This window comes from Oncorhynchus masou, chromosome 12 (genome assembly GCF_036934945.1).
Source record: "Oncorhynchus masou masou isolate Uvic2021 chromosome 12, UVic_Omas_1.1, whole genome shotgun sequence".
In the NCBI taxonomy this organism is placed as follows: Eukaryota; Metazoa; Chordata; class Actinopteri; order Salmoniformes; family Salmonidae; genus Oncorhynchus; species Oncorhynchus masou.
In genome coordinates, this window is record NC_088223.1 from 56,921,894 (window position 1) to 56,947,284 (window position 25,391).

At 45.1% G+C, this 25,391-nt stretch overlaps 1 protein-coding gene across 1 annotated transcript in view; it reads right to left on the reverse strand.

Moving 5' to 3' along the window:
- LOC135550475 (roundabout homolog 1-like) overlaps nt 1–24,165 on the reverse strand; it is a 226,874-nt gene extending 202,709 nt beyond the window's left edge. Inside the window, exons 1-2 of the mRNA XM_064981319.1 lie at nt 23,881–24,165; nt 5,208–5,335 (exon numbers count right to left, since the gene is read on the reverse strand). Of these exons, the coding sequence (XP_064837391.1) occupies nt 5,208–5,310 (103 nt within the window). The 5' untranslated portion in view covers nt 5,311–5,335; nt 23,881–24,165. The remainder of the gene's footprint in view (nt 1–5,207; nt 5,336–23,880) is intronic.
- Nucleotides 24,166–25,391: the final 1,226 nt, after the last annotated feature.

Sequence of the window (25,391 nt, forward strand, 5' to 3'; positions counted from 1 at the left end):
TATACATACTTTAATCTCCTATTACTAACAAGAGATGAACACATCTTCTGTAAAATAACAAGATAACAATCCCAATTACTAGATCAGTGTATATACTGTTGTAACGACTCTCCTCTTCTTCTGACGGGGAGTAAACTGAACACTACAAAAATACAAAATAACAACGTGAATGAACAAACTAAAATCGAAACAGTCCCGTATGGTACAAACACAGACACAGGAAACACCCACAACTCAAAAGTGAAACCAGGCTACCTAAGTATGGTTCTCAATCAGGGACAACGAATCACAGCTGCCTCCGATTGAGAACCACACCAGGCCAAACACAGAAATCGCAAATCATGGAAAAGGAACATAGACAACCCACCCAGCTCACACCCTGGCAATACTAAAACAAAGACATAACAAAATAACTAAGGTCAGAACGTGACAGTACCCCCCCCCCAAAAGGTGCAGACTCTGGCCGCAAAACCTGAACCTATAGGGGAGGGTCTGGGTGGGTGTCTGTCCGCGGTGGCGGCTCTGGTGCGGGACGTGGACCCCACTCCACCATAGTCTTTCTCCGCCTCTTTAACCGCCTCCGTGGCCTCTTTAGAGTGGCGACCAAATAATATTTTTTTGAAAAACTGCACATTTGCCGCCGACCTCAAAGTTAATGATTTTATTTATTTGGACTGGGGACCCTAGCACCGGGTCCCGAATGGACGGGAGATTCCGGCAGCACCGGACAGGCGGGAGACTCCGGCAGCTCCGGAGTGAAGGGCAATTCCGGCAGCGCCGGAGTGACGGGCGATTCTGGCAGCTCCTGGCTGACGGACGGCTCTGGCGGCTCCTGGCTGACGGACGGCTCTGGCGGCTCCTGGCTGACGGACGGCTCTGGCGGCTCCTGGCTGACGGACGGCTCTGGCGGCTCCTGGCTGACGGACGGCTCTGGCGGCTCCTGGCTGACGGGCGGCTCTGGCGGCTCCTGACTGACGGGCGGCTCTGGCGGCTCCTGGCTGACGGCGGCTCCTGGCTGACGGACGGCTCTGGCGGCTCCTGACTGACAGCTCCTGACTGACGGGCGGCTCTGGCAGCTCCTGACAGATGGGCTGCTCTGGCAGCTCAGGACAGGCGGGCGGCTCTGGCAGCTCAGGACAGACGGGCAGCTCTGGCAGCTCAGGACAGACGGGCGGCTCTGGCAGCTCAGGACAGACGGGAGACTCTGGCAGCTCAGGACAGACGGGAGACTCTGGCAGCTCAGGACAGACGGGAGACTCTGGCAGCTCAGGACAGACAGGAGACTCTGACAGCGCTAGGCAGGAGGAAGACTCTGGCAGCACTGAACAGGCGGGAGCACCTGTAGGGAGGAGACACAGAGACAGTCTGGTGCGGGGGGCTGCCACCGGAGGGCTGGTGCGTGGAGGTGGCACCAGATAGACCGGACCGTGAAGGCGCACTGGAGGTCTCGTGCACCGAGCCTTCCCAACCCTACCTGGCTGAATACTCCCCGAAGCCAGGACAGTGCGGCGAGGTGGAATAGCCCGCACTGGGCTGTGCTGGTGTAACGGATGTGAAACGGCTAGCTTAGTGAGCGGTGCGCACTAAGGTCAAAAGGGGGTGAGTGTAACGGATGTGAAGCGGCTGGCTTAGTGAGCGGTAGCGTCACTTGCTCTGAGACCGCTCTTGATCGGTGACGTCACTTGCTCTGAGACCTTGAAGTAGTAGTTCCCCTTGCACTGCAAGGGCCGTGGCTTTTGTGGAGCGATGGGTAACGATGCTTCGTGGGTGTCAGTTGTTGATGTGTGCAGAAGGTCCCTGGTTTGCGCCCAGGGATGGGCGAGGGGACGGTTTAAAGTTATACCTTTATACTGGCGAACCAGGGGCACCATGCGTAGGGCTGGTGCCATGTACCCCGGCCCGAGGAGACGCACTGGAGACCATATACGCTGAGCCGGCTTCATGGCACCTGGCTCGATGCCCACTCTAGCCCGGCCGATACGAGGAGCTGCTATGTACCGCACCGGGCTATTCCTGCGCACCGGGGACACTGTGCGCCTCATGGCATAACGCGGTGCCTGCCCGGACCTCTCTCTCCACGGTAAGCACGGGGAGTTGGAGCAGGTCTCCTACCTGAGTTCGCCACACTCCCAGTGTGCCGCCCCCCTAATACATTTTTGGGGCTGCCTCTCGGGCTCCCAACCGCGCTGCCGTGCTGCCTCCTCATACCACCGCCTCTCGGCTTTCGCTGCCTCCAGCTCTGCCTTGGGGCGGCGATACTCTCCCGGCTGTACCCAGAGTCCCTTGCTATCCAGGATCTCCTCCCATGTCCAGGAGTCTGGAGATTGCTGCTGCTGCCCGTTACCACGCTGCTTGGTCCTTTGGTGGTGGGTGATTCTGTAACGACTCTCCCTCTCCTCTTCTTCTGACGAGGAGTAAGAGAGGTCAGACCAATGTGCAGGGTGGTAAGTGGCAATTATAATAAATAAAACTGAACACAAAATAACAACGTGAATGAACAAACGAAAATCGAAACAGTCCCGTATGGTACAAACACAGACACAGGAAACAATCACCCACAACTGAAAAGTGAAACCAGGCTACCTAAGTATGGTTTTCAATCAGGGACAACGAATGACAGCTGCCTCTGATTGAGAACCATACCAGGCCAAACACAGAAATCATAGAAAAAGGAACATAGACAACCCACCCAGCTCACGCCCTGACCACACTAAAATAAAGACATAACAAAATAACTAAGGTCAGAACGTGACAACTGTATACTCAATCAACTTTTACAGGGATGTGATGTATTATCAGAGTGAGAAAGAGAGTGAGACAGAGACAAAAAAGAGAGAGTGTGTGCCTGCGTGTGTGTGTGTGTGTTGTGACTAAAATGAGAAAGTGCTATGACTAATAGATTCTCTCACCATCCGGCAGCCATGTTGTTAAAGAGCACCATGGGTAACCCTTAGATTACCAACTCCCACCAACGCCAGGCTGCTTGCACAACTAATTAAACATGGCAATGCTAACGAGCTGGCCTTTGATTACACTTCCTAATTGGGCTCCTCACCACCAGCCCCCAGTGCTGTACCATCATCACAATACACAGTCAGGAAAGTCACACTACCCACCAAGAATTACAGTCAGGGAAACAAATCCTCTGTATTAACTTAACAAATTCAGACATAACCTCAGGTTTTATAACCAACAGTGCAGTAAATTAGTATTCAGGTAGTCTACACCCCAACACTCAAGGACTTATGTACTATTTTCTCATATTTAAGCCAGAACAATTTAAATACACTTGACATCTGCATCTAGAGTGTACCTGAAGAATCCTTTATTTTTCCAGAATTTCCATTAGGATGGCAGGCTGCCCTCATAAATCTAGCCTTCCCCTCAATCATACTCCTGTCTCTGCAAAGGAGAACACAAGCAAATATTCCATCTACACAATCACGAGGACACCAGCCAAGAGACGCACAAATAAATCAGCACAGCCTCCTCCAGGAAGCAATGAAAAACACAGTTTGCAAGCAAATGCTCTATACATGTCAAGCCCCTTTTAACTTCCCACTGATTTGAAATTGCTTTTCCCTGGATGCCCACAATGCAGTGGACATTAGCAGTTTCCTGTGGTAGGTTACCAGCATGGAAAAGTTCAAGTTACCAGCATGGACAACCACCCAGTGACAAGGGCAATCAGTGAACAGTGTTCATTTTTCTGTCCCTCTGAGCCCAACTACTAGTATGTTGTTAGTGCTCTTTCTTTCATAAATGCACTAGCTTGGGGATCATTCACCTTAGGGTCAGCTCCTATAAAAATGGACTTGGCGTCTGAAGGCAAATGTGGTTCCAATCTTTTGGACCCTTAAGTGTTTACTTGTACATCTCCAGGACAACTTACCAAAAAAAGCCAGTCATGTGAATCACCCCTCTATTCCTCAGGGTGATTGATTGTGAACACACCCGGCATCAAATGGTCAGTGTGAATGCCTCAGTGACGTCTCTCTCCCTCAGTGACAGACAGACTGTCATGACCGCTGAGGTTGAACCTGATCTCTCTGCTCTGATCTCTAATCCACAGCACAGCAGGTTCAAGTCATCACTGTGAGATGGTGAACAGCTCTCAATTACTAATGAACACTGTCCTTTGCATTAGCCTCTCACCCTTCAAACATCTGCAAGACAGCCTGCTAGGCTCTTAGACAATCCCTAGAGGACCCCGTGTAAGCTGGGTCTTACTCCAACCGGTTTTCAACTGCTGCAATTGCATCATCCTCATCCTTTAATTGCTTTGATATCCAACTAATCTACATGGTCGAAGTGATGCAATACAGTCATTTGAACATTGTCTAAGAAATTTTGTTTAACCATAGAATCTCATTGTCATTGACAGAGCTTGCTAACTAATTAAGGGGGAGTAGAGACAAATCCAGCCAACACACACAGAAACACAGACACAGACGCACACAGACACACACGCGCACACACACACACACACACACACACACACACACACACACACACACACACACACACACACACACACACACACACACACACACACACACACACACACACACACACACACACACACACACACACACACACACACACACACACACACACACACACACACACACAGTCCTGCAGGATTTGAGTCATAGAGCCCTGTTGTTAGCCCAGCATGGATTGAGCCCCTGGCAGAGGAAGAGCTAATTAAACACACCACAGTGGAAAATAAATGGAATATAGCTACCACTTCTTTATTTCAAACTGGACCACATGGGGACCAGATGAAACCTTTTCTTCCTGTCTTCCCCTCCCTGGTTCTCTGATGGATAGAGTAATTACCTGAGTCCTAACAGTGTGTGTAATGTCAGACCTATGAGTGATGATCCACTGCCCACTCCTCAACCACACAGAGACAGATGAAACCTACAGTGATAAGAGTGGGAGGACAGGTAGAAAGGATGGAACATCTAATGCCAGACCTCAAACAATGACCAATGAGATCTCACACTCCCAAATAGATACTCACTTTCTAAGCTTAAAGCTACGAAAGACCCATGACTGATAATAAGACTACCAAGATAAGCAATTATACAGAAGCACTTTGCAATAACAGGTGCTAGTCTCTATCTGCAGCAGGTAAGGTCAATTACATGACCAATGGCAAATAGTAGATTGAGGAGGAGTGTTGTGTTGGGATTGCTTACCTGGAACGAGGGCTCCTTCCTGCAGCTCTGAATGGGCGATACTGAGCAGCATGGCGACAAGGAGAGCCGTAACAACTGACCACATGACCCACATGGTTCTCATTGGCCCAGCATCCCCTTTAGTGATCCTACACAGAGACACAGAGGTGAGGGTCAAACAGCAAATACAGAAAGATTGATAGAATCTAGATAGATGCATCCCAATGTGCACAGGCATCAGTTCAACGTCTACTTTTTATTTACATTTAGTCTAGTTTTTAACTCATGTGAATTCGACATTAAAAAAATATAGTAATCACCATGTCATTGGATTTAGGTCAAAATTTGGGTGAAGAAAATAGGAAATCCCCAGAAGTTGATAACTTTATGCAAATCCAATCAGTTTTCCATGTTGATTCTACATCATTAAATACACTGCTCAAAAAATTAAGGGAACACTTAAACAACACAATGTAACTCCAAGTCAATCACACTTCTGTGAAATCAAACTGTCTACTTAGGAAGCAACACTGATTGACAATAAATTTCACATGCTGTTGTGTAAATGGAATAGACAACAGGTGGAAATTATAGGCAATTAGCAAGACACCCCCAATAAAGGAGTGGTTCTGCAGGTGGTGACCACAGACCACTTTTCAGTTCCTATGCTTCCTGGCTGATGTTTTGGTCACTTTTGAATGCTGGCGGTGCTTTCACTCTAGTGGTAGCATAAGACTACAACCCACACAAGTGGCTCAGGTAGTGCAGCTCATCCAGGATGGCACATCAATGCTAGCTGTGGCAAGAAGGTTTGCTGTGTCTGTCAGCGTAGTGTCCAGAGCATGGAGGCACTACCAGGAGACAGGCCAGTACATCAGGAGACGTGGAGGAGGCCGTAGGTGGGCAACAACCCAGCAGCAGGACCGCTACCTCCGCCTTTGTGCAAGGAGGAGCAGGAGGAGCCCTGAGCCAGAGCCCTGCAAAATGAACTCCAGCAGGCCACAAATGTGCATGTGTCTGCTCAAACGGTCAGAAACAGACTCCATGAGGGTGGTATGAGGGCCCGAGGTCCACAGGTGGGGTTTGTGCTTACAGCCCAACACCGTGCAGGACGTTTGGCATTTGCCAGAGAACACCAAGATTGGCAAATTCGCCACTGGCGCCCTGTGCTCTTCACAGATGAAAGCAGGTTCACACTGAGCACATGTGACAGACGTGACAGTCTGGAGACGCCGTGGAGAACGTTCTGCTGCCTGCAACATCCCCCAGCATGACCGGTTTGGCAGTGGGTCAGTCATGGTGTGGGGTGGCATTTCTTTGGGGGGCCGCACAGCCCTCCATGTGCTCGCCAGAGGTAGCCTGACTGCCATTAGGTACCGAGATGAGATCCTCAGATCCCTTGTGAGACCATATGCTGGTGCGGTTGGCCCTGGGTTCCTCCTAATGCAAGACAATGCTAGACCTCATGTGGCTGGAGTGTGTCAGCAGTTCCTGCAAGAGGAAGGCATTGTTGCTATGAACTGGCCCGTCCATTCCCCAGACCTGAATCTAATTGAGCACATCTGGGACATCATGTCTCGGTCCATCCACCAACGCCACGTTGCACCACAGACTGTCCAGGAGTTGGCGGATGCTTTAGTCCAGGTCTGGGAGAAGATCCCTCAGGAGACCATCCGCCACCTCATCAGGAGCAGGCCCAGGTGTTGTAGGGAGGTCATACAGGCACGTGGAGGCCACACACACTACTGAGCATCATTTTGACTTGTTTTAAGGACATTACATCAAAGTTGGATCAGCCTGTAGTGTGGTTTTCCACTTTAATTTTGAGTGTGACTCCAAATCCAGACCTCCATGGGTTGATAAATTTGATTTCCATTGCTAATTTTTGTGTGGTTTGTTGTCAGCACATTCAACTATGTAAAGAAAAAAGTATTTAATAAGAATATTTCATTCATTCAGATCTAGGATGTGTTATTTTAGTGTTCACTTTATTTTTTTGAGCAGTGTATATTTTTGGTGTTAAAATGATGTGGAAACAATGTTGATTCAACCAGTTTTTGCCTAGTGGGATATGAGGGAGAGTGAAGGAGAGAGATGGGGTGAAAGAGAGAGACAGACAGACAGAGAGACAGAGAGACAGAGAAACAGAGATAGAGAGAGAGAAAGAGAGAGAGAGAAAGAGTGAAAGAGAGAGAGAGAGAAAGAGAGAAAGAGAGGCACATGTATATCAACCATTAACTCCAATCAGCAATTGCCAATCATCCACTGAATGAAGTACATGTTACTATGGATAGACAAGGAGTAAGCTACACAGTATAATCTGCTTCGATGATATCATCGAAGTACAGATAAAAGGTTGATCTTCAATCAGACACTGCCAAATAAAATCTCTAAAAAACAAAAGTGCTGAACTGAATGACATTTTCACTCTCTAAAACCTTTCAATGTACTTTGTAAGAAAAACATTTTTAAACATCACTGGTGAAGATCTGCTGATATGAGTGCATATTCTATGACTTTATTTTCCTAAGGCCCCACCTCATGGAAAGAACAAGAGAATAGGCACTACAGAGGATAGAAGAGGTAAACAGATGGGCTTTGCTCTGAAGCCGACCCAACAAACGCTACAGTGGCATTCTGACTAGGTCTGCCCACAGTATCTCTCTGATCCAAAGTACACACACTCTGACAGGAGACCAGATTAATACTATATTCCCACACACTGATAAACCAGTGCAGCTGATACATGTTCCCTCAGAGGAAATTTGGGGCGTGTGTGAGTTTGCGTGTGTGCACGCGCACCTGAGTGTGATTGTGTGCCTCAATGTAATTATGTGTGTCACCTAGCAGCGTACTTGTCTCATTTCACATATACTTTCAGACACACGTCCACACTGCAAGTCGTCTTTCTTTCTGGCACCCTCCTGCTGCCCTGGCACAATCTCCTGTTTGATAAATCAATTTCACAGGCTGATTCGGAGGAAAACGAGGCATGGTCACTCTCCTGCCAGCTCTGTCCAGACATCTAATTCACCCCCCCCCCCTCTTCATCCTCCGTCTTTCTTGGGCACGGTGAGCCACAGTGTCATGGGCAGGCTGTGGAAGAGGAGTGGCCAGTTGGTTTTACCAATCAGCCATCTGTGGAACAAACTGCTATCTCCTGGTTCACATTCTCTCATGGAAGGCCAGATTCCTGGGATGCCTTGGCACCAGCTGACAGATTATCTGCACCACTCTGTCGCCCGCCTCCGCTCACTAAAATACACAGTAGCTGTTGCCAACACTAAGAACTTACCTAAACTTCTCAAGTCTTTCTGAGTGAAGGACCAAGAGAAGAGGGATGAGAAACAATGCGATGTTGAATGTCTATAATCACATTTTACAGTTCTGTACCTACAAATGTCTCTGCTTGTTTCTGCCTCCTTGTACAGTAGCAAGTAGTCAATTTAGCTAGATAACTTGGTTTGTAATGTTTTTATCATTTGTAAGCTAGCTAGCTAAGCTACATGACCAGATGACGGAAGCTTACTTTAACGACTATCAAACTACTTTTTGGTGGACTTCTCTTTTAAGGACATTCATTTCACAAATGTTTATAAATTAGCCGAACTCGCTCTGTTGAGAAATGGTCGCCAGACTCAGAGATTATTCTACGGGACCGCTGATTGGAATATGTCATAAAACTCTGCCGTTAACATTGACAAACTAACCACCTCCGTCACAGACTTCATTAGGAAATGCATCAGCGACGTTATCCCCACAGTGAAGGTTCACTGCTTCCGCATCGAAAGCCCTGGATTAACACCGAGGTTGGAGATAAACTGAAGGACGGGGCTACAACACACAGCGCTATCGTAGACAACCCTGAGGCTACGGACGAGGACAGGAACAAGTACAATAAGTCCTGCTACGACCTCTGCACAGTCATCAAACGAGCAAAAGGACAATATAGGAAGAAAGTGGAATCATATTACACAGGCTCTGACAGTCGCCCCGTGCGGCAGAGGCTACAGTGCATTAAGGATTACAAAAGAATATCCAGCTGTGATCTGCCCAACGGTGCCTCTCTACCAGACTAACACAAAGCATTTTATGCACACTTCGAAAAAAGTAACATTGTGACGGGTGTGAGGGCCGTCGCCGCCCCAGAGGACTAGGTGATCTCGCTCTCTGAGGACAACGGGAGTAAGGTCTTTAATCAGGTCGACACCCACAAGGCCACAACCTCTCCTTGTCCCAGTCTGTAATCCCCACACATTTTAAGATGACCACCATTTCTGTTCTTAAGAACTCTAAGGCTTCATGCCACAATGACTACCGCCCTGTAGAACTCACTTCTGTAACCATGAAGTGCTTTGAGAGGCTGGTTACGGCACACGTCAATTCCATCATCCCAGACAACCTAGACCCACTCCAATTTGCATACCGCCCCAACAGATCCATAGACGACGCAATCTCAATTGCACTTCACACGGCCCTCACCCATTTAGATAAGAGGAATACCGATGTTAGAACGCTGTTCAATGACTACAGCTCAGCGTACAATGCCATTGTCCTCTCTTAGGAGGGGACAATGCTTAGGAGCCTGGGACTGAACACCTTCCCATCCACATCGACGGGGCTGCAGCGGAGCAGGTCGAGAGCTTCAAGTTCCTCGGTGTCCAAATCCCTAAGGACTTTTAAAAGGGTCCACTTGCACAGTCCTTAACAAGGCGTGTTAAAAAGGTTTGGCATGGGCCGTTAAATCCTCAAAAAGTTATACAGCTGTACAATTGCGAGCATCTTGACTGGCAGCATCACTGCTTGGTATGGCAATAGCACCGCCTTCAATTACATGGTGCAACAGAGGGTGGTGCGGACAGCCCAGTACATCACCGGGGCCGAGCTCCCAGCCTTCCAGGGCCTCTATATCAGGCGGTGTGAAAGGAAGGCCCGAAGAATCGTTAAAGATTCCAGCCACCCAAGCCATAGACCATTATCTTTTCTTCCGCACTGCAAGCGGTACCAGTTCATCAAGTCTGACACCAACAGGCTCCTGAACAGCTTCTATCCCCAAGCCATAAGACCGCTAAATAGCTACCTAAATAGCAAACAAAATGGCTACATGGACTGAGGTGACCCTTGTATATTTCCACACTTACATAGCCCTACATATTAATGCACACTGACACACAAACACACACATAAACACTCACTTTATCATTTGTTCACACATACATAATATGCACATGCATTTAAACTGACTCTACACATACCCACTCACATACAATCATCATATACGCTGCTGCTACTCTGTTTATCATATACACTACCGGTAGAATACCTACTCATTCAAGGGTTTTTCTTTATTTTTTACTATTTTCTACATTGTAGAATAATAGTGAAGACATCAACACTATGAAATAACCCATATGGAATCACGTAGTAACCAAAAAAGTGTTAAACAATTCAAAATATATTTTATATTTGAGATTTTTCAAATAGTCACCCTTTGCCTTGATTACAGCTTTGCACACTCTTGGCATTTTCTCAAACAGCTTCATGAGGTATTCATCTGTAATGCATTTCAATTAACATTTGTGTCTTCTTAAAAGTTAATTTGTGGAATTTCTGTTCTTCTTAAAACGTTTAAGCCAATCAGTTGTGTTGTGACGAGGTTGGGGGGGGTACACAGAAGATAGCCCTATTTGGTAAAAGAGTCCATATTATGACAAGAACAGTTCAAATAAGCAAAGAGAAATGACAGTCCATCATTACTTGGAGACATGAAGGTCAGTCAATACGGAACATTTCAAGAACTTTTAAAGTATCTTCAAGTGCATTCGCAAAACCCATCAAGCGCTATGATGAGACTGGCTTCCATGAGGATCGCCACAGGAAAGGAAGACCCAGAGTTACCGCTGCTGTAGAGGATAAGTTCATTAGAGTTACCAGAAATTGCAGCTCAAATAAATGCTTCACAGAGTTCAAGTAACAGACACATGTCAACATCAACTGTTCAGAGGAGACTGCATGAATCAGGCCTTCATGGTCGAATTGCTTCAAAGAAACCATTATTAAAGGACACCAATAATAAGAAGAGACTTGCTTGGGCCAAGAAACCTGAGTAACGGACATTAGACCGGTGGAAATCTGTCCTTTGGTCTGATGAGTCCAAATTTGACATTTTTGGTTCCAACCACCATGTTTTTGTGAGATGCAGTGTGGGTGAACGGATGATCTCCGGTATTTCCCACCGTAAAGCACGGAGGAGGAGGTGTGATGGTGTGGGGGTGCTTTTCTGGTTACACTGTCTGTGATTTATTTAGAATTCAAGACACACTTAACCTGCATGACTACCACAGCATTCTGCAGCGATACTCCATCCCATCTGGTTTGCACTTAGTGGGACTATCATTTGTTTTTCAACAGGACAATGACCCAACACACCTCCAGGCTATATAAGGGCTATTTGACCAAGAAAGAGAATGATGGAGTGCTACATTAGATGACCTGGCCTCCACCATCCCCTGACCTCAACCAAATTGAGATGGGTTGGGATGAGTCAGACCGTAAAGTGAAGTAAAAGCAGCCAACAAGTGCTCAGCATATGTGGGAACTCCTTCAAACCGGTTGGAAAAGCATTCCAGGTGAAGCTGGTTGAGAGAATGCCAAGTGTGTGCAAAGCTGTCATCAAGGCAAAGGGCGGCTATTTGAGGAATCTCAAATGTAAAATATATTTTGATTTATTTTACACTTTTTTGATTCCATATGTGTACTTTCATAGTTTTGAAGTCTTCACTATTCTTCTACAATGTAGGTAATAGTAAAAATAAAGAAAAACCCTTGAATGAGTAGGTGTTCTAAAACTTTTGACCGGTAGTGTATCCTGATTCCTAGTCACCTTACTCCTATCCCTGCACATCCCTGTACATTGTAAATATTGTAGTAAGATTGGAAATGACGGACCCTGTATATAGGATGCTTCCTTACTTTCATGTGTTTTTCTTAATTCTTATTTTTATTTCTCATGTGTTTGTTTTTCTATCTTATATTATTTTTTTGTATTACATTGTTATTGATTACTGTATTGTTGGGTTTAGAGGTTTCAAGAAAGGCATTTGAATGTACTTGTGCACGTGACATTAAAACTTGAAATGTGGATACGTCTGTCAATCTCACTATCTGTCAATCTCACTGGGAAGATATACAGTAGTAGTGTATACTATGTTGCAAGTTCGCAAGCAAAAATGCGAGCCAGACCTAGTTGATACAGTGCTGCAAGTTCGTTAGCAGGAGTTCACGCTCGAGACAGTAGATAGATGATTGAAAGACACCTTGATGTTTCTGGATGATTATAATGGTCATTTCATTTTGTGTTCATGGTCATTACACCTCTAATAATTCCTGTTCCAGCCCTGATTTTAGGGCAGAAAGCCTCAATGGCTTTAGATCACCCTAAATGGAGAAAAAAAAACGCTTCTCTGACTCGTCTGAGTTCTCTCTCTGTTGTAGACTGTAGGCTTCACAGGCAAGACAATGTTATGTCTCTTTTAAATGAGGAGAGTGGAAAAAGAGATCCACCAACAGTGGAATTCGAGAGAAAATAACATTTATAATTTGGTAGCAACAGGCTAACAGTAGGAGTAAAGACATGGTTAAAGAGATAGAAATATATATAGATCATATTGCCTCTGTAATATGTGGGTAGTAGCCTAGCGGTTAAGAGGTTGGGCCATAAACCGAAAGGTTGACTAAGTGAAATCTGTTGATGTGCCCTTGAGCAAGGCACTTAAGCCCAATTGCTCATGTAACCTGCACTGGATAAGCGTGTCTGCTAAATTACCAAGAAATAAGTCAAACGTATGCATATTTATAACTCTAATTAAACACTTTAAATGGGAAAACTGAAGAATGAAGAGAGAAAGAGGAGCTGATGAGACAGACACTTTCAGAGTGCAGTAATCTGTAGTCAGCACTCTGGGTCCTCAGTAAACTGCAGTAATTAGTGTTGTATACTGGAGCACCTGGATGCTGCAGAAAGACAGCAGGATTACAGCCTGGGATGGATATACTGTAGTTCTACAACACACTCAGGCGGAGGACATGCACAGTTCCACTGTTAAAACACATAGGCAGCCAATAGAGCAGGTGTTACACATAATATATATGCTTGAAGATGGAGGAGTGTGAGAAGAGATGGCAAAGTGTGACATAACAGTGCATGTGCTGACATGCTGAGATAGTGGTGTTTCTACAGTATGATGATGTGGACTGTGGTTTATGGTGGGAGCCCAGTGATATATGTGATGGGGAGATATAGAGGAGTGCTGTGTTAGACGGCACAGTGACACATGCAGGTGTGTGTCTCACTGTGGAGACAGGTAAGGATTAAATCAGCCTTTCTTAAGGGTCATGTTAATGGTGGGTCGCGACGTGTCAGTGTAAATGTTTCATTGTTTCATTCATTATTAGAATTGATTTGGCCAAGTGCATCTGCGCGCTCTGTTCAGTGCGCTTTCTGCTTAAGCAGCGGTCTCTGCTCAGTTTGGCAGCTGCGCGAGTGGGAGAGGGAGATGCCTGTGTGCTTCGCGGTTTACCGGATCTTTTTTTTTCTGCAGTTTTCTTGAAGATCACCGCTGTCGTTCAGAAAGCAGATGATGCGCTGTCTGCCACCGACTTGTCATTCTCACCCGCCATCACTCACCGTTGTCATCAAATGGATTCGTGCTAGCAACAAGTTCTGACTGAGATCAATTGTCACGAAACGAAAAATATACAGCGATGAGTTTCTCTCTCTTTCATACAAACTTATAACGAGGAGCGCCCACAATGTGTTTTGTGCGGTGAAGAGTTTAGTAATGAGTCTCGCATAACGAACACATTAACACGTCCTGACCAAACATCCACAGCATGATGGTAAACCCAGGAAGTTCTTTCAGAACAGGGCAGAATGCTTAAGGAAACAGTGATTTGACAGTGGGAAAGTAAGTCAGCTAGCAAGGCATTGTTGTCATTTTATAACAGAAATAAGCAGAAATAAGGGAGTACTAACTAACTCTCATAGTAGATGTGAGTTTTTCAAACAATCCCCTGGCCTTGGACACAGCTAATCGCTAACATTCGCCAAAGCAAAGTAGCTACTGATGTGCAGCCTTAAGTAACAATACAGATGAAGATGAAAAATGATCAGGCCCACTGTACATCTCACTGTAGAAATGATCAGGCCCACTGTACATCTCACTGTAGAAATGATCAGGCCCACTGTACATCACACTGTGGAAATGATCAGGCCTACTGTACATCTTACTGTAGAAATTATCAGGCCCACTGTACATTCACTGTAGAAATTATCAGGCCCACTGTACATCTCACTGTAGAAATTATCAGGCCCACTGTACATCTCACTGTAGAAATTATCAGGCCCACTGTACATCTTACTGTAGAAATGATCAGGCCCACTGTACATCTCACTGTAGAAATGATCAGGCCCACTGTACATCTTACTGTAGAAATGATCAGGCCCACTGTACATCTTACTGTAGAAATGATCAGGCCCACTGTACAGCGTACTGTAGAAATTATTGTTGAAAACTAGTCTAGGTTGGAACTGTTGCTGTTAAAATACAATAATATTTTTTTGTCTTAACTGGAATAAATTGATTGAAAACACACTCACACAGTAACACACTCACACAGTTCTGGGTTGTTCATCTACAGCAGAAAGAGGTCTCCTGCCTGACTGAGGAGGCAGTAGATGTTCTGGTCCAGTTTGGCACCACATACCTATGCGAGTCAGGGTTCTGAACTCTGACATACTTAATAAACAAGTACAGAAACAGTTTCAAGGCTGAGTATAACCTCAGTGTTGTACTGTCACCACAGAGCCCAGAATAGACATGTTGCTGTTAAAATACAATACATCATTTTTATTCTGAACTGGAATAAACTGATTGATCACATCACGCAGATGAATAACAGAACACACACACACAGGCTTTATGATAGTGCAACCCTAAGTAACAGTACAGATTAAAAATGATCAGGCCTACTGTACATTTTACTGTGGAAATGATTGTTGAAAGAAAGTCTAGGTTGGAACTGTTGCTGTTAAAATACATATATGTTTTATTCTGAACTGGAATAAACTGATTGATCACATCACACAGATATAAACCAGAAAAGGAGTGTGTGTGTGTTTCCTGGTCTATATATGTGTGATGTGATCAATCAGTTTATTCCAGTTCAGAATGAAAATGATGCATTGTATTTTAACAGCAACAGTTCCAACCTAGACAGATATGTAAGTGTTTTAATGGGGGAAAATAAACATGAATAGATATTTATATGGATATGTAATTTATTTATTTAATGTCATTGTTAATTGTTTTTCTGTTGTCTATATTGCATTTGTTTTAGGCATAAGGGCAATGAAATGTACCGATATTGTCACGCCCTGGTCTTAGTATTTTGTGTTTTCTTTATTATTTTGGTCAGGCCAGGGTGTGACATGGGTTTATTATGTGGTGTGTTTTGTCTTGGGTTTTTTGTATGTATTGGGATTGTGTATTAGTAGGGTTATCTAGAAAAGTCTATGGTTGCCTGAAGTGGTTCTCAATCAGAGGCAGGTGTTTATCGTTGTCTCTGATTGGGAACCATATTTAGACAGCCATATTCTTTGAGTGTTTCGTGGGTGATTGTTCCTGTCTCTGTGTTAGTTTGCACCAGTATAGGCTGTTTCGGTTTTCGTGTTACGGGTTTTTGTATTGTTTGTGTTTATTCGTTATTAAACATGTATGAAAATTACCACGCTGCATTTTGGTCCGATCCTTGCTACACCTCGTCATCAGAGGAGGAGATATTTATGTATAGTTGCATATTTTTCTAAGCTTGAGTCCCAGGAAAACACAGAATGCTCATTTGGGTCCCAGGCTGAAAAAGTTGGAAAACTCCTGGATTAAATGGCTCAGACTGACGTTGCATTATCACCGCCTCATTACCATAATTGAATTAACCTGCCACCGCTGCCACCTGAATCATGGAGAGCCTGTGCACTACACAAACACAGACACGACACATATGCACACCACATAGGCCAACGCCCACACACATACAGGCACACAAAACAGATAAGATGTCTGCACATGGCAAGACCCTGTCTATGAGGATATCTATCTTGCATGTACATGTCTTGCAAGATCTCACAGGGTTCACATGCAGAGTCCCACACCAGGTTTCAAGTACTGTATATTACATTTACATGTTAGTCATTTAGCAGACACACTTATCCAGGAGCACTGTCTTGCTGTTTCATCAATGTAGCTACTGTGTCCTCATGCTGCAATCTTGGTTTAGGTGTTCGACACCCACCTCCTGCTCTGTAAGCCATTCATAGGCATGACATTGTAATGGAGAGAGAGCTGCAGATTGAGTAAAATGGGATGCTGATTATCCTTCCCCCTACCAGTCCTGTGACAGGGGGAAGCATTCCCTCTTACCCCCTAACAGATTGCCAATATCAGAGAGCAGGAACCGTCACTACACCACAGCAGACAGATCACATGTAGGCACTGGGGTGTGAAGCAGGGAAGAGAATCAGCTTTTTCACTCCAATGCCCTCACTGTTCCCCCTCTCTATCCCTGGCTCTATCCTAAACCACAGCAGAGGCGGATACATCCCAGCACTCTGATATGGTAGAGGGATCAGCAATCATAAGGTCAGGGGCCAGGAAATCAAGGATTTAGTCTGAACAAAACCATATGAACTTTAGGAGATACAAGGAAGTGACACCCAGCAGAGCATGGCAGCGCATTCAAACACCTGCAACATCAGCAGATAATGGCTGCAGGCAAAAGTGCTCTACCACCACCAGCCAATAGTAAAGTGGAGACCCGCCTAATGATATTTACCACTAAAACCCACACAAACCACACCGATCTGTCTGGCATGAATTACTAAATCTCTTTTCACATGGAAACCATCTTTCATCAAATAATCACATTGAAATACATTGATGGAAGGAGATGGTAAACCAGGTCAGCACACATGAGAACAAATATGTTTTCCTCACACATCTCAGAGAGGTAGATTGGTATGTGATGGCTGATCAGCAGGTGCCAGGGAGTGAAGAAGAGCAGGGGGTGAGTACAGGAAGTGTGTGTCACTGGTTATTTCCTTCTCAAGATTTGGAGACCAAATCAATGAGCCCAGCAGTAGGTCTCCTAGGACACTGAACAGTGCTATTGAATCACACCCTCAGAGCAGAGGAGGACATATACCACACACACAGACACACACCACACCACACACACAAACACAACCCACACACACAAACACAACTCACAAACACACCACACACATGCACACCACACACACACAAAACAAACACACACACACACAACCAGGGCATAGGGCTGAGAGGAGTCTGAACCTGGAAGCGGGTGGATGAGGTGACAGAGGTACTGCAAACTCAAAGTGGGATGAATCAGGCTCTACCAGTGGCAGACCCCATCACACTAGAGTAAGCTTTAGATCCACCTGGGAAATACCTCATATCCAGACTGTGTCAGTGAGGAATGAGCCTGTCTGTAAGGAGACAGACAGGGAGACAGATGCAGCCACGCGCCACAGCCAGTCAGCCATTCTTATGACACTGCATTACAGGGGCTAACAGAGCGAGACAGAAAGTATTAAAACTATCGGAGAGGTAGAGGGATGCTGGAGGCCTGACGGAGAGTATGATGGACAGTCATAAGGCTGGGTAGGGTAGGGTTAGTGAGAAGGTCTGTCGTCAGGGCTTACAGATGATGATCTGTCAGACTGGCCTGCAGGCCGCTGACCTCTGACCTCTTAGCTGATCCTGTTATGTCTGTGGATAGATGCTGGAACACAAAATAACATAACACACCATTAGCAACACGCACAGGTTTTAACACGGTTCTCACTCATCAGCCACACACAACATACACATCTCCCTCTCAGTTCACTGAACATTAATGAATAACCATCTCCTAATGGGGGGGAGGTGTTCCTAATGTTTGGTACACTCAGTGTATGTAAAAAATAAATAATAGTGTTGTTGTTACAGATAAAATGCGGACACATTGTCTGAGATGTGAGAGCACATCTGGAGACGTGTTGTACTCTTGTATCCATCTACCAAATCCTGGTTTCCATGGTAATCGAAGCAGTACACTGTCTGTAAATCAGAATGAATGTGATTGTGAGCTAGAGAGTGAGACCCCGGGTGCTCTTTGCCACAGAGAGCTGCCCTGCAGTATGTGCTCTGGGCTGGGCTTGCCAGGGGCTCTAGGAATAAGCCTTATCCAAGTGAAAGTCCATTTATCATTGCAGCCAATGCCAGCAGTGCAGAGAGTGTCTCTCTGCTGTGAAATTAAAGAAGGGGATGGTTTGGAGAAATGGCTACTTAAATGGAAATTCAATAAAAAGACACTCAATCAACAAGGGTAAAAATAAAAGGTGCAGCTGTCGTTATTCGACATTAAGGGGAAAATGACTTGCCAAGTAGCCACCCATTACAACAATGGCCTAGACAATGATAAGGTGGCATCTCGGCAATGGGGGTGCGCCGCTATCGATTCCCCCTAGGTGACCCGGGAGCAGAGGCCATGAATTACAACTCACTTCTTATGGCAATAAAGGAGGACAAAGTCCATCCATTGGACATGGGTCATTACCCAAAACATCCATCCCCTGGAACATGTGTACAAACTGAGTGGTCAGAAGCACAGAAGAGCAACCAGCAGATAGAGCCAATTGATTGGAAGGACAGAGAGGTTGATCATTAAAATCAAACCAAAACCATCCTTCATTCCCTTTGTCTCTCTTCTCTATTTTTGCTTTGTTTCTCTCTCTGTATCCATCTTCCTACAGTCGTTCTTTCACACCGTATGCCTGTCTTCTTATTGGCCCTAACCTTATCTACCCATCTTTCCTTTTTTCTTTCTCAGCATTTCAAATGTTTTTTATCTTTGTCTGTATCAGTCTATTTTCTACCCTTCTTTCCTCATCTTTGTCTTCTTCCCTCTAGTCACACAGCACATACAGACAGAGACAATCTTAGAAACAGGCTGAAGTCTGTGTCAGCTTTTCTTTAATTACAGCCGACAGCCCCCTGACAAAAACCATTTGCACCCTTTTGTCTTGATACTAAATGTTGACGGCCTGACAAGTTCTGAGCCTTACAAGGACTTGTTTTCCAAGGCACACCAACTTTGCACCCACAGTGAAACAAACACCTTTTTCCCTAAATAACTACTCATAAATATTAATCTGTGTCTCTTCTTTACTTAAGCTGAGATATGGCACACAGCCAGACTGAATAAGCAAGCAGCCTCTCCACACCTTTATAATGTGAAAGGCGTTTTGCTTCTGAAAAGTGAGAAATTCAATAACGCTGGAATGACGTGGCGTAGCAACAGTCCCTCAGAGAGAAGACACATCTCCCCAGGGAAATATGGACGCTCTGCTTAGAATACGCTGGAGGGATCAAGAGAGAAAGACACACTTACACATACACACTCAACAAATACACACCTGGCCTCTCACAGTCTTGAATTACAAAAGACATTTATACAAACACAAAATATTGTGAAAAAATTATAATACGCAAAATAAGTGCACATTACTCTCTAGGTTGACTTTTTCATCCATGGTTTTAGACATTTCAGATCCTCTGTTGGTGAGTCAATCCATCTGGATGTCTCTCTCTCTCTCTCTCTGTCATTTTTAACCTCCATCTTCTTGATTTTGTTCTTTTACGCATCATTCCAGGTGATAGGCCAGTGGCTGTCCATCTCTGAGACAGACAGGTAGACAGGAACAACCAACAGTGAAACGAGCATGAGGTGAAAACCTCTCCCAGACTTGTCAGTCAGTCAATAGTGTAATTAAATGACCAGTCCCTGCCTCTGTCAACTCCGTCTTTGTAATCATTACACAGTCAAGACACCCCCAGCTACAAACAAATTGTATTGTCTCCATCAATAATGCATACCAACACTTTATTGAAATCCAATGCAGTTCCATATTTACATGGCTGGACAAGTCTGTGATTTGGATGAGTGATTTGCTCGGCCATAACAGGCAATAGGAGGAGGTAGAAGATCACAGCCATTTTCATGATTCCCACCATAATATGAAGTGGGCAGGGCACACTATGCTTGATTTTTTACCTGTTTTTCTCCCCAATTTCGTGGCATCCAATTGGTAGTTAAAGTCTTGTCCCATCGCTTGCAACTTCAGTACGGACTCGGTAGAGGTGAAGGTCGAGAGTCATGCATCCTCCGAAACATGACCCTGCTAAGCCGCACTGCTTCTTGACACACTGCTTGCTTAACCAGGAAGCCAGACACACCAATGTGCTGGAGGAAACACCGTACAACTGGCGACCGTGTTAGCACACACGCGCCCGGCCCACCACAGGAGTCGATAGTGCACGATGGGACAAGGATATCCCGGCCGGCCAAACCCTCCCCTAACCCGGACTGCGCTGGGCCAATTGTGTGTAGCTTCATGGGTCAACCGGTCGCGGCAAGCTGCACACAGCCCAGGATTGAATCCGGATCTGTAGTGACGCCTCAAGCACTGCAGTGCCTTAGACCACTGACCACCCGGGAGGCTACACTATGTTTTATTTATAGAGGAAATCAAATGAAGATGTATTCCCAAAGGGGGGTACAAGGGGTGAATTGTGCTTCATTTTAATTTGCTTATTTTTTATTGAATAAACTTGACATGGTGAATAACCAGAACAATCCCAATGTGTGTGTGTGTGTGTCTGTTGCACACATCAACCTGGTAACTACTGAGGTGAGACAGGTGGTTTCCCCAACAGCAGACATACATAAACATTCTCTTGTCAGAGGAGCCTGGTTTGATGTTGATGATCATGTGTTTTCTTGTCTGCTGAATAAGACAGATATTGTTGTTGTGGGAGACCAGAGGGAGGGGCTGGTACTGGAGGTGGGTTGCTCATTCCATTGTTACATGGAGCAGCCTTATCTGACAGGCTCCTTAAGTAGCAGCCCCTCATATCATACTTGGACAGCCTGGAATACAGATGCAGGTTGGTGGCGTTGATATTTGGCCATCTCTGCCACGTACATAGACTTACATAAACATTCAGATTGCAGGCCTGTCTAAGAGAAGAGCAAAACAAGTGTCTATGTACTGCTCTGTTTCAGCTGTTAAGGGCAGCCTGGCTGTGTGGAGGAGAAGGTACTGCTCTGTTTCAGCCGTTATGGGCAGCCTAGATGTGTGGAGGAGAAGGTACTGCTCTGTTTCAGCCGTTATGGGCAGCCTAGCTGTGTGGAGGAGAAGGTACTGCTCTGTTTCAGCCGTTATGGGCAGCCTAGCTGTGTGGAGGAGAAGGTACTGCTCTGTTTGTTTCAGCCTAGCTGTGTGGAGGAGAAGGTTATTATGGGCAGCCTAGCTGTGTGGTGGAGAAAGTACTGCTCTGTTTCAGCCGTTATGGGCAGCCTAGATGTGTGGTGGAGAAGGTACTGCTCTGTTTCAGCCGTTATGGGCAGCCTAGATGTGTGGAGGATAAGGTACTGCTCTGTTTCAGCCGTTATGGGCAGCCTAGATGTGTGGAGGAGAAGGTACTGCTCTGTTCCAGCCGTTATGGGCAGCCTGGCTGTGTGGAGGAGAAGGTACTGCTCTGTTTCAGCCGTTATGGGCAGCCTAGATGTGTGGAGGAGAAGGTACTGCTCTGTTCCAGCCGTTATGGGCAGCCTAGATGTGTGGAGGAGAAGGTACTGCTCTGTTTCAGCCGTTATGGGCAGCCTAGATGTGTGGAGGAGAAGGTACTGCTCTGTTTCAGCCGTTATGGGCAGCCTAACTGTGTGGAGGAGAAGGTACTGCTCTGTTTCAGCCGTTATGGGCAGCCTAACTGTGTGGAGGAGAAGGTACTGCTCTGTTCCAGCCGTTATGGGCAGCCTAGATGTGTGGAGGAGAAGGTACTGCTCTGTTTCAGCCGTTATGGGCAGCCTAGATGTGTGGAGGAGAAGGTACTGCTCTGTTTCAGCCGTTATGGGCAGCCTAACTGTGTGGAGGAGAAGGTACTGCTCTGTTTCAGCCGTTATGGGCAGCCTAGTTGTGTGGAGGAGAAGGTACTGCTCTGTTTCAGCCGTTATGGGCAGCCTAGCTGTGTGGAGGAGAAGGTACTGCTCTGTTTCAGCCATTATGGGCAGCCTAACTGTGTGGAGGAGAAGGTACTGCTCTGTTTCAGCCGTTATGGGCAGCCTAGCTGTGTGGAGGAGAAGGTACTGCTCTGTTTCAGCCATTATGGGCAGCCTAGATGTGTGGAGGAGAAGGTACTGCTCTGTTTCAGCCGTTATGGGCAGCCTAGCTGTGTGGTGGAGAAAGTACTTTTTGTTTCCTTAAGTGTCCTTGTATCAATGACCTTTGAAATGTTTGAATCCCTCATGATGTAATGTTATTTGTATTCAAATCAATTATTTCATGTGTGTGTGTGTTTGTCTGCCCTGGTCCACTGCAGACTACGAGAGGCAAAGGCAGGGCCTCAATGTGATTTTGCAAAGAAACTCTATAATCACAGAGAATTAAAAGGCCACGGATAAAGGGACAAGTCCAGAATGTGAATGAAGGAGAAGTTCAAGAGACATCAGGTTTAACACTATCCAGTGTGATACATGTACAACTCACTGATATTGTAGCCATTCTTTCCATTATATGATTGTGTGCCAAGTGTGACCAATGACTCAACGGAATCAATGACAATGAGATTATTACACTATACAGACACTCAATTATATGTTTCACTACTATAGTAGCATTAATATTCTGCATCGCGAGCGAAGCCATCACCGCCTTCTGGAACCTGCCGTTCTACCTTTCAGCACCACAATGAACGGACAGCTCCTGCCGTAAACGGCTGAATCAACTCAAGAACTTTCTTTTGAAACGTAGGATATTACACCAGTGGGAAATATACAACAAATAAGAAAGTCTGGACGGTCAAGTAAATTGTACAACAACTGCTTAGACTTCTTTATTGTGGTTTTGCGAGGAAACATTTGTCGTAGGCTATAGCCCACCTTTCTGACACATGGCTAGATTGACCCATGAAATAGCACAGTGAGAAGCATGGGCTGGTACTGGGATAATCAGTGTGTAATATAATGTATCTTAAAAAGCAATACAACGATAATTACTTTGTTCCCCAAAGATCTGTTAACTATGTAATTCAGTGTTGGTTGCAAAACCAAACCGTATGGATTAGCCTACCTGATAAATTCAGGGTAGCCTATAGATTACACAGCCACACAACGTCAATGGCAAATCAATAAACTCTCATAAATAATTTTTAAGACAACGAAAATATTACCTACTTTCTTAATGCGGATTCATTGTATTAGACGAACTGGGTGTATCCAAAGCACTCATGTAGTCAATGCTCACACATGTAGACTATCTCTAACACTCTCAGTCCCCCTTCTCTCGTTCACACACACTCCCCAGATCAAAGTTTATCAACAGGTTGAGTCATTTTCTATCAAAATTGATAGCCTAATAATTTTGTCTTTACAACTTTACACCATTATTAGACAGAATTGATATCAACTTTTTAGACCCCGCCACAGCCTATCACCTTGTCAAAATATTTGGCAATTAACGTTGTCAATTAACTTCTGCAGCTTCTGAAAGTGGTTGAAGAATTCAAGAACTCACCCTCTTTTCGTGGTTATTCGTCTTTGTTTAGTTGTTCAATGCTTGTTTGATTTACTATTGGTCCCTCCTTTCTGTGAAACGTTTGCAAATGTATCTTTTTCCGGTTAAATGTCCTTGCATAGGCACCAAAAAGAGAGGAAATGATGAAAAGAAAAGAAAAGGCGTTCAGGTGTGAGATAAATCAACAAGAAGGCGCCCAAGCCTGAGCACCGAGAAAGGTCCCCGGGAGTAAAAACCTAATCCCGTTCTACCTGGGAATGCAGAGCCGCTATCAGATGGACTATAATGCGAGCTACGAGTGGCAGCGCATACAAATCACCACGCTCACCTTCTCCTGCAGTGACCTGCCGATTTCCTCAGGGTCCTAAGGCTGCGCTAAGGCAAATTGCTCACAGATAGGCTACTTGATTCACACACAGCTACAGTATGATACTGAGAATATTTTATGATATATATCGTAGACTGGGCTGGGCACATGTTTGTTATCGATATCATGATACTGATAATAGATGTGTTATTATACATCTATCCGTCCTCAATTGCATTCTTTGTCATTGCATGGGTGGGTCAGATTGTTCATTGGAATGCCTGTGTGACTCTCTGCTCCATTTTGAACAATATTATGTTGATTCACCCTTTAGTAACATTGTAATCTCGTTCTCTTAAAGGGTCCAGTAGTTATGAAAAACAGTGTCCTGTCAACCTGGACAGGCTATGAACTGGTATCTTTGAAGCCTGAGTTTTGTATCTTACCAGAGTGTATCATTTCCTAGATTAATTCTAAATGACACGTAATTATACGATTATTTATGTGTGTCAATATTGAATATGATGTAATGTGACTCACATTAGGTCATGACCACACAAAATGGATTCCATAGGGTACAAACAGCAGGGGAGGATTTCATAGTGAAATAAGTAGACAGTGGACTAGAAAGTGGTGAACATGTGTTGAGGGGTAAAAACAATTCAAGCATTGCCAATTAGATAACATCGACAGGAAATAGTGACTAAAGTGCCAATCAGTTAACTTTGCAGTTTAGCTTGAGTTAATGTTTGAGATGTATACCAACGGCTGTTTGCCAGCTATACTCAGTGACAGGGTGAAAGCTAAATTATTTGCATCCTATCTGGACCTAAACAGTAAAAATGAAAAATATTTCATCATCACTTGTTTCCCTGTTCAATGTGGAAATTCAGAAGTAAACATGGAATTCAAATATGAAACAAAAGAGAGAGACAGAAAGACATTTGAGAGAGACAGACGGAGAGACAGAAAGAGAGGCATAAAGACTTCAGCAGCTCTTAAAAGTAAGAGGGACATCGAGTCCTCACTTGTTCTCGATCCACCGAATGATTTCTCACCTCTCTATTATCTACGCTGGGTCATTTCATTCACTCAGTGGGGGGGGGGGGGGAGACATGGGGGAGAAAAGTAGACTTATGCTGAAGATCCAGGCTCTATACTTACACAACAGCACCAGCCATGTCCCTGGCACGTCACAGCCCAC